At 55.1% G+C, this 13,934-nt stretch overlaps 2 protein-coding genes and 1 pseudogene across 3 annotated transcripts in view; 1 reads left to right on the top strand and 2 right to left on the bottom strand.

The window, feature by feature from the left end:
- Positions 1 to 13,934, bottom strand: part of LOC309416433 (serine/threonine-protein kinase PAK 3-like) — a gene marked incomplete at its 5' end in the record, with an annotated part of 156,672 nt that overhangs the window by 63,275 nt on the left and 79,463 nt on the right. The gene's annotated exons all lie outside the window — the stretch shown is intronic.
- The window catches only part of LOC309416414 (E3 ubiquitin-protein ligase RBBP6-like), a 79,201-nt pseudogene that overhangs the window by 38,978 nt on the left and 26,289 nt on the right, over positions 1 to 13,934 (bottom strand). The window lies entirely within an intron of this gene.
- On the top strand, positions 9,882 to 10,902 carry LOC309416399 (olfactory receptor 14J1-like). The gene has a single exon (XM_082015955.1). The coding sequence runs from the start codon at positions 9,893 to 9,895 to the stop codon at positions 10,877 to 10,879; it is 987 nt and encodes a 328-aa protein (XP_081872081.1). The 5' UTR covers positions 9,882 to 9,892; the 3' UTR covers positions 10,880 to 10,902.

The following is a 13,934-nucleotide window of genomic DNA, read 5'->3' as shown; positions in this document are numbered from 1 at the left end:
ACGGCAGTGCGCACACGGTGTGGGTGCTGATCCGAGAAGCTGAAAGGCCAGCAGCCGGCGTGTGCCTTGGAAGATCATGGTGAGGTTGTTCTGCCTGGTCAGCTCATGCAGCGAGTCTTGCAGATCCCATCTGTGGAAGGGTTATCCCCTTCTACAAGAATAAATTAAACTAGTCTTTCCCTGGGGACTAGCCTTTACCAAAGTTCTGTGTTCTCCAGAACACAACAGCAATGGTTAGAAGGTGCCGACTGATGTGGTGACAGCGCCCGAAAGCTTTCTTTGCAGAGCATCCAAACAGAAGCAATGACAGTATTTCTACACTCATGTCTCCAGATACGTCACTTGTGAAATAAAACAGTCATGCCACAAAGTGAATTAACAGCCACATTCTCATGAGGATATTAAGCAAAAAGTCACCATGTTTGTGCTAGTAAAAAAACCCATGAAATATTCCTCCAGTACTTATCTCCTAAACAGGACAATCACGCTCAGGGGTTTGTCTGAAAGCACAACGCAAACTCCTGTTCACAGCAAGGTATTTCAATGTGTAGAAAATTGTGAACCTTTTGCTCCTGTCATCACGTTCAGTGTTTTCTTAGAAGGGACGAAATTCGTGCCGTCATTTCTACTGCCCCCAGAAGAGGATGCTCCCGTGTGGATTGGTTGTAGCAGTTTTAGGCAAAGGTAAGGACAGTGCAGTTGGCCTACGGGTACCAGGTGGGAGCTTCCTGCAGACTGCTCATTGCCATCGACTTCCTTCTGCAGCCCAGGAATATGATCTGCAGAACACAGCCTGCAGGCCAAGCTGTACGTAGGGCACAGCACAGCTCAGGCCTGGCTTTACTCAGGAACACTCTTACATGGATCCCTAACTCCTGGAGGCACAATGGTTTTTTGGTCAGGATCGCTGAAGTGCCTGAGGAAGACTGGGAAGGTTACGAGTTGTCCTCTGGGCAGCTGGAGGAAGGCACACAGATTTAGACCCTGGTAATCACGGGGGACTTTGAAGACCACGGCCCTCTGCTAGAAGGCCTCAGTTACAGGGAAGGAGGAAGGTGATCCCTGACCTGACATGATGAGAATGCCCTCCTGGATAGGTTTTTCGCAAGATGACAAGTCAGGACTGGTGGAGGATGTGGAGGGCCGCTTTGGCTGCAGTGCCAGTGTGTTGGTATAGCAGAAAACGCTGAGCCAAGTCAGCAAGACAAAGTGTAGCAGTGCTGGGGAGACAGGACAGAGGACCTCCACCAACGCTTTGGCAGCGCTCTTCCGAAGGCAGCCCAGGATGACGTTGTCTGTCTTTGCTGCAAAGGTGCAAAGGCAGGAGAAGAGAAGGCTTTGGGGAGACCTAATCACAGCCTTCCCGTTCCTTCTTGGGTATCAGCAAGAACATGGAGCCAGGTTCTGCACTGTCATGCATGATGGGAGAAGGAGGGCCAATGGGCATCAGCTGAAACAAGGGAGGAGAAACTTTTGCCCCATCAAGACAGTCAAGCACTGAAGCAGATTTGCAGAGAGCTCGTGTCCTCTCCATCCCTGCAGCTTTTTGAGCCCTAAATGAACAAGCCCCTGAGCAACCTGCTCTGACCCCATAGCTGACCCTGCTGAGAGCAGGAGGATGGCCTAGACACATCCTGAGGTCCCTTTCGGCATGAAGGATTCTGCATTTCCATCCACAACAGGTCTTCTCTTCGTGACGGGAAGCAAAGCACTCGGGTTCCCAGTGACCACTGAAGTCAGCCACAAAGAAGTTGGGTCAGACGACCTGTGAACTTCTTGTCCCACTGCAGGCATTGTTGCTCAGATGCAGGGCTGCTTGGCAGGTCCCCCCGGGCAGCCCTGAGCATTTCCTTCACTTCACGTTTTCTTTCCTTTTTCCCTCTTTTCCTGCTCACAATTTCTTCCCCTTGGCCATCCTTGGACCCTCCCGTGCAAAGAGCCCACCTCTGTTTCCCCTTTCCTGCCTGGCCCTACTTTGGCTTCCTTTGTACCTTCCTTTGGCGCTTCTGAGCGAGTCACCATCGGAATGTGTACCTTGGTCAGCAATATCATCGAACCAGTGCTTCCTTCCCTTATGCGTAGTGTCCTGCAAGTCCTGGTGCTGCTATCTTGTTAGAGGCACATCCTGTCAACAGATTTGGTGGGCCACCTGTACGAACACACTAAAAGGTCTCAAAACAGAGCTTCACCCCTGGGGGAGACCTTGAGAACTCTCGGATTTGGCAGTAGAATCCTCATGAAATTTTACAAGGAGAAGTTGTGAGTCCTTTTCTGGGGGTAGAGGAACCCCAAACATGAGGGCAGGCTGTGACCTGAACAGCTGAGGAGTGACCCTGAGGAGAGAAGGGCCTGGGCGTTACGAGGGGTACCATATGAGTGAGTGGCGCATGCTCAAAGTTAATAAGGCCAACTGCCTACAGGGCTGCATGAGGAGGAGCGTGGCCACCCAGACAAGGGGGTTCTCATCCCCCTCGACTCAGCTCCGGTGTGGCCAGATCTGGGCTCATGTGTCACCTATGTGGGGCTCCCCAGTCTGGAGGAATGGGGAGGAACGGAAGAGGTTCTAGAGGAGATCTGCCCAGGATGGGGTTTGGGGCCTGTGTGGAGAGGCTGAGGGACCTGGGCTGCTTTAGCCTGGGGAAGTGGAGGCTTGGGGCACTACAGAAGTAGCCTACAACATCTTGAAGGGTGCTCTCAGAGGTGGTGGAGCTTTTCTTGGTAGTGGGAAGAGAAAGAGAACTCCAAAAAGTGCAGCTTGGAAGGTTCAGACTGGAGGTGAGGCAGAAGAAACCACAATCAAAGGGCAGCCTTGTGGTGCAAGAGGGCACCCAGAGGGCATCTGGATCAGCCCATGGCTTTGTGTTTCAAGGAATGGCCAGCGAGACCAGAGAGACATCCCTGAAGGTACAGAAATGCTGGGCTGAGAGCCAGGTGGGAAAGCAAGATGGTTGTCTGCAGCTGGAAGGGAAAGAGCTGCAGGCATGGGACAGTGCAGGACAGCCTGCGATGGAGGTGGCCAAGGGCTCTGCATAGACTAAAAGGCTCATCAGACGGAGGGCTTCGTCCCCTTGGCCATGGCCACTGCCTGCACCACGGAGGCCTACCAGAGGAAACCCTCTTTGGAGGCTCTGGACATTTTTTCCCCAGCATGGGGACACCAGGAGGGGTCATAGAATTCTCCTACACTTGGCACTGCTCACCCTCACATCCACCGCCCCCAGGAAGAGCCCCGAGCCACGCCTGAGGGACAGGATCTGTGGTCCCAGGGCCTGGGGGTCAGGGCTTGGCCCTTCTGCTTCGTAAAACAGACCGAGGGTTTCCTCAGCACGACAGCCGCCTGCACAGGGCCTTTGCCTACCTGCCCTCATGGCCTCCAGCCATCTGCTCTAACGAGTCCCTGGGGAGACGTTGTCAGTGATGGCCCTCAGTGGGGCCAATTAATACTTCAAGGTACTCTGAGTGGAGCTTCAGACTTCTTGAGCACTTTCTTCACTCTTCTCTCAGTACCTGAGGATCATGGGCTCAGCACCAAACACACCATGGGGCTCATTAAAACACAGAAAGCCCTAAGAAGCCATGGCTCTTCCTGTAATTTTCTTCAAGTCTTCAAGACTTGTGCAGCTAATTGGAGAGGTTTCATAGTGCAGCCAAGGAAGAAGATTTCAAAGTGCATCTAGTAAAAATTACTTTGTATTTTAAAGGATATTTTCAATTACTTTTCAGTCTGAAGAAGAGGTGATAGAAGCATTCTGCCAGTGGTATTGACCCAGGGTGTCCCCTCAGGAGGGCTGGACAGCTGGGAGAAGCAGTCCCCTAAGACCTGACACTGTATGGACACCTTTGCTCCTCACCGCTCCCCCCTCACCATTTCTGACATCGGCCACCTGGGGCTGACATCACCGTCCCTTGCACCAGACTTCTCCACTCATCTCTGCAGCTGGATGTGACAGCTCCATGGCACCATCTCCCCCCGCCCTCCTTAGAGAACTGGCTGCACACAGGCACGGAGGAATTGCTCCTATGTGTAAGGGCAGAAGAGTAAGCGTGATCAGTTCTCATAAACAATGCAACACACTCTGTAACGACGTGCTACGTACAAGCTGCCTCTCAGGAGGTCACCTGTCTACAAGGGATAATCTCCTGAGAAATGATTTAGGTACGTACGAGAAGAGAGATGTGGACATAATGAAAGAGTTGTCTAAGGAGACACTTAGACTGTTGAAAGACAGGAAAGCTTTTAACTCCCTGAAGCTCAAAGCAGCAGCTGGCAAGCTGAGAGGAATCTGAAGGAAAAAATCCTCGAATCATAGGATATCTCAAATAGGTTCAACAGGACGTTCCCTTTGTGAACCCGTGTTGACTGTTCCTGGTGATGACATTGTCCTTCAAATGCCTTTCAACAGCACCCAAGTCACAGAATCATCGAATACCTTGGGCTGGAGGGCACCCATAAGGATCATCGTGCCAACTCCCTGCTCCTGGCAGGACTACCTAAAACTAAACCAGATGACTAAAAGCATCATCCAGACGCTCCTTGAACTCTGACAGGCTTGGTGCCGTGACCACTTCTCTGGGGGGCCTGTTCCAGTGACCGACCAGCCTCTCAGTGAAGAACCTTTTCCCGATGGCCAGTGTGAACTTCCCCTGATGCAGCCTCCTTCCATTTCCTCGGGTCCTACTGCCAAGGAAAATCCCCATTGTGGATGGGGCATCCACAACTTCTTTGGGCAACCTGTTCCAATGTCTCCCTACCCTCACAATGAGGCGGCAGCGCTTTGTGGCCTCCTTTGGTGTTTTGGAGATTGTGTTCATGGCAATTCCTACCTGCGTCTTGTAGAGGCCTGCAGCTCCTCATGCTGTTATCTGCTCAGGCCACACCACTAGCATGGTGAGCCACCCGCACACCAATATGAACAACTGACCAAATGGAGCTTCCATCCAGAGGGACCTTGAGAATCTCAGGGACTGGGCCAACAGGAACCTCTGGAAGTTTACAAGGAGAACTGGCCAGTCTGGCCTCAGGAGGAATAATAAACCTCTACATCAGGGCCAGCTGGGAGCTGACGTGCTGAGCGTGACTCTGAGGAGAAGGGCCTGGAGCTACGAGGGACACCATACGAGCCAGTGGTTGATGCTCACCACGAGCAAGGCCAGCATTAGGATGAGTATGTTCACCCAGACCAGGAACGTTATTATTCCCCTTGGCACAGCACTGCTAGGGACCCCCCCACAGGCGTTCGTCCCTGTATTTTGATAGAGTTGGGATGAGCTGGAGAGTGCCCAGAGGAGACCTGGCAAGGCAGGTTTGGGGCCTTAAGCAGATGCCCTGTGTAGAGCGGCTCAGAGACCTGGTCTTCTTTGGCCCAGTGGTGGAGAGGCTCAGGGCAGTATAGGAGTAGCCTGAGACGGCTTGGAGGGTGGTTTCAGAGGTGGTGGAGCTTTTCTCAAAATTGGGAAACAGCATGAGAAAGAAAAAATGCCACAAATTGCAACTTGGGAGGTTGAGATTGGACACGAGGAGGAAGCAATGTCACTCCAAGGTCAGTTCTGTGGGACAATAGGCCACACGGAAAGAGTCTGAATTACCCAAACTTGGTATTTCAATGAACAGTCTGCGAGGATGGAGAGATATCAGTAAGGGCAGGCAGACGCTCAGGGGAGACCGGGCTTGGTAAGCAGGGGAGATGCCTCCAGAGTCCTGCCTCAAGGCGCAAAGGCTTGGTAGACCTTGCTGGACGAGCCTAAGGCAAAGAGGACAGAGAGGATCTCCGATCTATCTACACCTGCTCTTACTAAATCCTGCAGTGGCCACACATGATCTTTGGTGCTTTCTTTAGTTCTTTATGGATGCAGTAACAGCTCCTCTTGATGCCCTTGAACCTCTTGCAAGGGTCCCCACTCGGGAAGCTTTGGCTTCCCTAAAACCATCCCTATTTCTAAATTCCTCCTGCAGTCCCTGCATCCAGCTCTTGGCTGCTTTCTTTGTAATATGGAGCTTCTTGATGGGTTCCTTCTTTAGCCAAGTTGGTCTCCTGAAATGTCTCGTTGGTTTTCTGCTTATCGGTCTGGACAGTTCTCGTGCTTTTAGATGCTTTCCGAAAAGCCCAGCTGCACTGAGCTCTGCTGCCCGTGGGTGCTGCTGCCCATGGGACTACCACTGAAAGTCCCCTGAAGAGGTTAAATTTTTTTCACACTCTTTCATTATCACTGCAGCCAAGGCTGATGCCAGTTTTCACATCCCTGACCAGCACTGCCTCTTTGACAAGGACCAGATTCAGGTGAGCATCCCCTTTGTTGTCCTGGCACCGTGCAAAGGAATTGTCCCAAGAGACCCCAGACACCAGCGGGACAGTGTGCATCCTGCTGTGCTCCCCTTCCAGCGAGTGTCGGGGTCATTAAGTCCCCAAGAAGACCTGGGGCCATTCATCTGGGGATTACTTTGTCTTGCTGAAATAAACCTTTCTGCACTTCCTTGTCCTGACTGCAGCTTCTGAAGGCCTGTGGTGGAGGTGAAGCTGATCTCCAGGAAGACAAGGTGCTGCTGAAAATGTGCTGGTGTTTGGACATGTGGAGATCCAGGAACACTGTGAAAATCATTCACCTGTTCCTTGATTGTACCATCACGGGGCTGAGCAAAGGGTTTTCGAACGAAGAACCAGGAGAGTTTGGGAGTAGCCAAATGATTTGAGACCCTGGGGTGATGGGCTTCCTGTTCATGAGCTGCTGTGCATCGGCTGAATGAACTTGAGTCAGCCCTTGCCTCACCGCAGTGGTGGGATTCAGTGGCTGGCCAACAGAAACCAAATCTGCCTGAGATGCCACCTGGGCTTGCACAGAGGAACCGAACCTGCCTGCAACGCTCTCCGGGGTGTCTGTCAGGCATCCCCTCGCAAGAGCAGTGGTTTTCCTGCAGGCCCTGTGTGGTCCCTGACAGCAGCCTGTAGGTGTGCCGGGGAGCGCTGGCATCTCACGTAGCACCCCAGGCCTGTGCTTGGCCGTTGAGCAGCTGCCCTGACTTAGGTTAAGCAGTGTGGGATGTCCATGAGACAACGGCCATTACAGTCGATGAAGGTCTAGGAACTACAGCTGATGGAGAAGCGAAGGAGAGGGACTTAGCTCCATTTGGTCAGCTGAGTACCTCTGCAGGCTGCTGTGGACATGAGGAAAAGGGAAGGTTTTAGTTGTCCAACTGTAAACATCTGCTCTCGTTTCCCTCCACCAAAGGAATTCCCCACCGGGCTCCAACATGACCCCCCAGATGCTGCCCCGTCTCTCAGCGTTGCTCCATTAGAGCTTGCAGTCACCTGCACACATCTTGGAAAAGCTCTGGTGTCACCTCAGATGTCACCAGGTGTTCCCACCCGAACACCCTCAGTCACCATTAATTAGCACGAGAGCCGAGACGAGGAGCTGACGGGCAGGCGCCTGTTTTCTGCCCACGTGCACTGAGGCAAGGGGAATCCCCCCTGCTGTGGGTCTGTGGTCTGCACGAGAGGGAGCCGAGTCCTCTTCCAGCCCCAGGGCTTCACCCCCAGGGTGGCATTCGCTGAATGTCTCAGCCGAGTCCCTTCCCTCGGCAGGGGACAGGAGACCCCTCCCTGCCACGTTCTGCTGGTCCTGCCTAAGGACGGGACATGGAACGACAGTTCTCATGCCGAACTCTGTGTCTGAGAGGGGAAGCGACGCTGCTGGAGAGAAGTGTCCCTCCCCAGGTGAGGGAGGGCACCCCAGGGATGGCTTCAGCCTGTTTCCCAGCAGGTTCCCTGCAGCCCCAGGGACACCTGGAGGGAGCCCAGCGCGGGCAGAGAAAGTGCTGCCGTGGGCTGGTCCTCTGCTGCGGAGCTGGGCCGGGCTGCTGGGGTGGAGGGAGCTGGTGGCAAGCGGGCAGCGCTGCAGAGAGACAGCTCTGCCCAGGAGCAGCTCCTCTGCCCAGCGCAGCAGGGCTGGGGGCACTGCCTGCAGGCAGCGAGGGGAGCAGAGAGGAGTGGGAGAGAGGAGAAAGGCAGCCTGGGGTGGGAGGGTGGTGAGAGCTGAGTGTGGGGGACAGCTCTTCACAGCCCTCTGTACGGTAAGTCTGGGCGTGCCGGGCATTGAATTTGGTGATTCTGGAGGGATCTCCTCGAGCTGGCACATCCCACAGCTGTCGCATCTGCAGGAGGACTCACGGCTTCCCCAGTGTAGAAGAGGAGGACGTGCTCCTGCGCAGGGCTTCCCTGCTGCACGTCAGTGGGACAGGGAACGACGGTGTCCTTGTCCTGTGGAGGACCACAGGGACACAAAGCTGGGTGTGCGGCCAGGGCTGCCCAGGGCTGTCCTTCGGCGGGGGTCCCTGCGCCCCGGGGGATCTCTCCCTGGCTATTTCGCAGGAAACTACAAGAGGATGGAAAAAGTGGGGATTACCTGAAAGGGAAGGAATCTCTGCTTGAGACTGGTCCTCTTGGTTGTCTGGGGGGGAAGTGGGAGATGGGACTTTATTTTCCCCCTCTGGAGAAGGCACGGAGGTGCCCGTTCTCTTGAGGGGTCATGTGAGCTGCTCCTTTGCCCCTGTACGGACAGAGATGCCCCCGGAGCAGCTCCAGGAGGTGTTTGCAGGGCAGAGCCGGGCACCCCGTGGGTGGGATGGGGCTCTCTGTCTGTGAGCACTGACAGGGAGGAGGCTCGGGCACAGGGAAGTGGTTCCCAGCACAGACAGCGCCCGGCAGCAGAGACATTGTCCGAGCGGGAGAGGGAGGAGATCCCAGAAACGTGGTGGGAGGGGGGTTCGGGCACCTCCTGCCATCCCCTGCAGTGCCAGCTCCTTCCCCAGAGCAACCCCCCGCTCTCCCCTCCCTCACACCGTTGCTCCGCACCCTCAGCCTCACAAGCACTTGGCCATCAGTTGCCTTCCCAGCAGCCCCACCAAGAAACCGGGGGTGAGGAGTCGGGTTCAGCAGAGACACCAGCGCTCTGGGTCCTCTCCTGCAGCTTCTTCCATGGAGGAAAAGCAACCAACCCCCCTCCCACACTTTGGGGCTCTGGGCACTCCAGTGCGTGGGGCTGGAAAAGACCTGACCCTCCCTTGACGACACCCCAGCTTTGGGACACTTGACTCTTTCCCGGGGGGTCCTGCTGGGCTGCAGGCTGCCCTCCAGAAGGGCACAACTCGCCCATGGCAAGCCTGTGTTTCCCAGGTGCCCGAGAGAGAAGCCACCGCGGGCTGAGGCCAAGGAAATCCTGCGGGAGGGCGGAATGTGGGCAGCTGCAAGGACCCTCTGTGTCCCTGGCTGCGTGGGGAGAGCTGAGATCCTCCTCAGGCACCACGAGATGGGCTGAGCGGCTGGGAGAGCTGCACGTGGAACTGGGTTCCTCTGCTCTCAGCAGTGTCCGGGTTCTTTTGGGGAACAGCACAGTGTGATAGTCCTCCAGCTCAGAAAGGTGCCGGCACCGGGCAGCTGAGCCCGGGGCTGACGGACAGACCGGCTGTCCTCATGCTGCTCGAAGGGACAGTCCCTTTGCCGGCCAAGGTTTCACTTGGAGCGCAGCAGGAACGACAAAGATTTCTGCCCTAAAAGCACTCCTGCCCTCGGGTGTGGGGGGACAAGAACAGAACAAACAAAACAAAATCCCCACAGCTCTGCTCTGCCACCAGGTGAATTGGGAGCAACAAAGCTGCAAAGCTCTTTGATATCAAAAGTGAATTTAATCTGAGATCACCCCGTGCTCCTCCTGACCTACGGACACAGGGCAGGACTGAGTCCTCCAGAGCCCACAGCAGAGCCCCCTGCTCCTTGGGGCATCCTCAGCCAGCACCAACCACAGCTCATGAAAGGCACCGGCCAAAGGTCTTCCCGAAAGGGGACAGTCAGTCTTGGAGGTTTCTGTGAGAAACAGCACAGATTTTGCTCAGATAAATATGTCCTTAGTGATGCGTTTTCCTCCTTGGACAGGCTCCCATGCCCAGAGGAAGCAAATGTCCAACGGCAGCTCCATCACCCAGTTCCTCCTCCTGGCATTCGCAGAGACGCGGGAGCTGCAGCTCTTGCACTTCGGGCTCTTCTTGGGCATCTACCTGGCTGCCCTCCTGGGCAACGGCCTCGTCATCACCGCCATAGCCTGCGACCACCGCCTCCACACCCCCATGTACTTCTTCCTGCTCAACCTCTCCCTCCTCGACCTGGGCTCCATCTCCACCACTGTCCCCAAAGCCATGGCCAACTCCCTCTGGGACACCAGGGCCATCTCCTACCCAGGGTGTGCTGTACAGGTCTTTTTTTTTATCTTCTTGATGTCAGCTGAGTATTTTCTTCTCACCGTCATGGCCTACGACCGCTACGTTGCCATCTGCAAACCCCTGCACTACGGGACCCTCCTGGGCAGCAGAGCTTGTGCCCACATGGCAGCAGCTGCCTGGGGCAGTGGGTTTCTCCATGCTGTGGGGCACACGGCCAGCACATTTTCACTACCCTTCTGCCAAGGCAATGCCCTGGGTCAGTTCTTCTGTGAAATCCCCCAGATTCTCAAGCTCTCCTGCTCAGATGCCTACCTCAGGGAAGTTGGGTTTCTCCTGGCCAGTGCCTGTTTACTATTTGTCTGTTTTGTTTTCATCGTTGTGTCCTATGTGCAGATCTTCATGGCGGTGCTGAGGATCCCCTCTGAGCAGGGACGGCACAAAGCCTTTTCCACGTGCCTCCCTCACCTGGCCGTGGTCTGTCTCTTTGTCAGCACTGCCATCTTTGCCTACCTGAAGCCCCCCTCCATCTCCTACCCAGCTCTGGACCTGGTGATGGCAGTTCTGTATTCAGTGGTGCCTCCAGCAGTGAACCCCCTCATCTACAGCATGAGGAACCAGGAGCTCAAGGATGCCCTCAGGAAACTCACCCAATGGACGCTGTTTCCCTGACAATAGCCCGTCTCCTCTCCACATTTCCCAGAGTTTCTCTTAGGCCAGGAGTCTACTTTTTTTCCCTTGTGATAATCCTACTTGTAGAAATGTTTCTGGGCTTATGTTCCTTGGATTGAGGTGTGATCCAGTTGTGTCTGACCCTCGCACAACACTGTGTCAGGTGTGGCCTGTCCGATAGCAGCTCTTCAATCAAAGGGCATCTCCCAGCTGCAGTGCCTGAAGGCTGGGCTCTTCCTCCAAAGGTGCTGCCAATAAAATGTCTAAGGAACTGGTCTTTTAAAGGATCTGTTCTCCTTGTGTTGCGGGTTAAGCTCATGGCACCACTGGGTCCCATGGGAGCAAAAGTCCTGGTTTTAAAGGCTCTCTTCTTGGTGCCCAGTGGTAGTGGAGATGGTGCATGGGTCAACAAGTTTCCTTGATTGCACTGGGGAGCTGAGCACCGGACACAGCACTCCAGATGTCACCTCACCAGTGCCAAGTAGAGGGGAAGGGTCACCTCCCTGCATCGGCCAGCAATGCTTTTCCTAATGCAGCCCAGGAGGCTGTTGGCTTTGCCAAGACCATGCAGTGATGGCTCAAGCTCAGCTGCTTGTGCTCTGGGAATCACAGAATCGTAGAATCTTTGGGTTGGAAGGGACCTTCTCAGGTTGTCTAGTCCAACGCCCCTGCAGTGATCAGGGACATCTTCAACTAGAGCAGGTTGCTTAGAGCCCCATCCAACTTGACCTGGAATGTCCTCAGGGATGGGGCGTCTACCACCTCTCTGGGACACCTGTTCCCGTGTTTCACCACCTCATTTCTTCCTTCTATCTAGTCTAAATCTACCCTCTTTTAGTTTAAAACCGTTACCCCTTGCTCTGTCACTACAGGCCCTGCTAAAAAGTCTCTCTCCATCTTTCTTAGAAGCCCGCTTAAAGTCCTGAAGGGCTGCAATAATTTCTCCTGGAGCCTTCTCTTCTCCAGGCTGAGCAACCCCAGCTCTGCCAGCCTGTCCTCACAGCAGAGCTGGTCTAGCCCTCGGAGCATTGCTGCGGCCTCCTCTGGACCCACTCCAACAGCTCCAAGCCTTTCCAGTGCTGAGGGCTCCAGAGTTGGACACAGTGCTCCAGGTGGAGTCTCACCAGAGCGGAGCAGAGGGGCAGAATACCCTCCCTCGTCCTGCTGGCCACGCTGCTTTGGATACAACCCAGGATACGCTTGGCCTTTGGGCTGCGAGCGCACAGTGCTGGCTCATGTCCAGCTTTCCGTCCACCAGTAACCCCAAGTCCTTCTCAGCAGGGCTGCTCTCCATCCCTTCATCTCTCAGCCTGTTTCAATACTGGGGGTTGCCCCGACCCAGATGCAGGACCCTGCACTTGGCCTTGTTGAGCCTCATGAGGTTCACATGGGCCCATTCCTCAAGCATGTCCAGGTCCCTCTGGATGGCATCCCATCCCTCAGGCTTGTCAACCACACCGCTCAGCTTGGTGTCCTCTGCAAAACTGATGAGGGTGCACTCGATGCCGCTGCTTATGTCATTGATGAAGCTATTAAAGAGTACTGGTCCCTGAGGGACACTGCTCATCACTGATCTCCATGTGGACTTTGAGCTGTTGACCACTACCCTCTGCATGCGACCATCCGAATAATTCCTCATCTACCCAACAGTCCACCCAACAAACCCATCTCTCTCCACTTTAGAGAGAGGAATGTTGTGGGGGACCATGTCCAAGGCCTTATAGAAGTCCATATAGATGACAGCAGTAGGTCTTCCCTTGTCCACTGATGTGGTTACTCCATCATAGAAGGCCACTAGGTTGGTCAGGCAGGACTTGGCCTTGGTGAAGACATGTTGCCTGTCTCGAATCACCTCTCTGTCCCCCATGTGCCTTAGCATAGCTTCTAGGATGATCTGTTCCATGATCTTCCCAGGCACAGCGGGGAGGCTGACAGGTCACTAGTTCCCAGCGTCCTCCTTGCTTCCTTTTTTAAAAACGGGTGTAATGTTTCCCTTTTTCCAGTCTCCAGGGACTTCGCCTGGGTGCCAGGACTTTTCAAATATCATGGAGAGTGTCTTGGCAACTACATCAGCCAATTCCCTCAGGACTCTGGGATGCATCTCCTCAGGTCTCATAGACTTGAGCACATTCAGGTTCCTCAGGTGGTCTCAAACTTGATCACCCCTTGCAGTGGGAGGGACCTTGCTCCCCCATCCCCGTCTTGCAGTCCATCCACTCCAGGGATGTATGAAGAGACACTTCCAGTGAAGACCGAGGCAAAGATGTTGTTGAGTACCTCAGCCTTCTCCTCATCCGTTGTTGCCAGTTTGCCAGTCTTGCTCACCAAGGCAGGTACGCTTTCTGTGACCTTCCTTTTCTGGCTGACATACCTGTAGAAGCCCTTCTTATTATTCTTTGCATCCCTTGCCAAGCTCAGCTCCAGCCACGCCTTGGCCCTCCTGACCCCATCCTACACAACCGGGCAGCGTCCCCGGACTCATCCCAGGATCCCTGTCCCTGCCTCCACTGCCTGTGCAGTTCCTGCTTGCCCTGTGGTTTGCCCAGCAGGTCTCCACTCAGCCATACCAGCCTCTTGCCTTCCTCTCCTGATTTCTTACACCTGGGCATCGAGAGCTCTTGCGCTCTGTGGAAAGCGTCCGTAAAGATCTGCCAGCTCTGTTCTGCTCCCTTGTCCCGAGGGTGGTTTCCCAGGGGCTCCTGTTGACTGACTCCCTGGAGAGCTGGAATTTGGCTTTCCTACAATTCAGGGTCCTGCCTTTACTCTTCGCCTGCCCCCACTGGAAGCCACCGAGGCGAAGGGCTCTGGAGCAGAGGATCGCGCCGGGGGACCCTTCCTAACGCGGCAAAACGCGAAGGCGAAAGCGCAGGGAGAGCACAGGGCGGGCAAACAGGTCGTGGCGCGTCAGCAGGGCGCAGCGCGGCAGTTGGCGCAGGCAGGGCGCGCAGGGCAGGCGTGCGGGCAGGGCGCAGCCCCCCGGCACTAGAGGCTCTCTCGACGAGTGGCCATCGCCCTCCCAGGAGAGGCCCCGCCATGGTCTCCCCTCGGCCGAAAG

The sequence above is a fragment of the Phaethon aethereus genome, assembly GCF_964289735.1.
Source record: "Phaethon aethereus genome assembly, contig: HAP1_SCAFFOLD_108, whole genome shotgun sequence".
NCBI lineage: Eukaryota > Metazoa > Chordata > Aves > Phaethontiformes > Phaethontidae > Phaethon > Phaethon aethereus.
The sequence above is the reverse complement of the archived record's forward strand: the minus strand, read 5'-3'. Positions and strand labels throughout refer to the sequence as shown.

What these genes read in the sequence shown, in the direction of transcription:
- LOC309416399 (XM_082015955.1), top strand. Translation starts at nt 9,893, where the DNA reads ATGTCCTTAGTGATGCGTTTTCCTCCTTGGACAGGCTCCCATGCCCAG.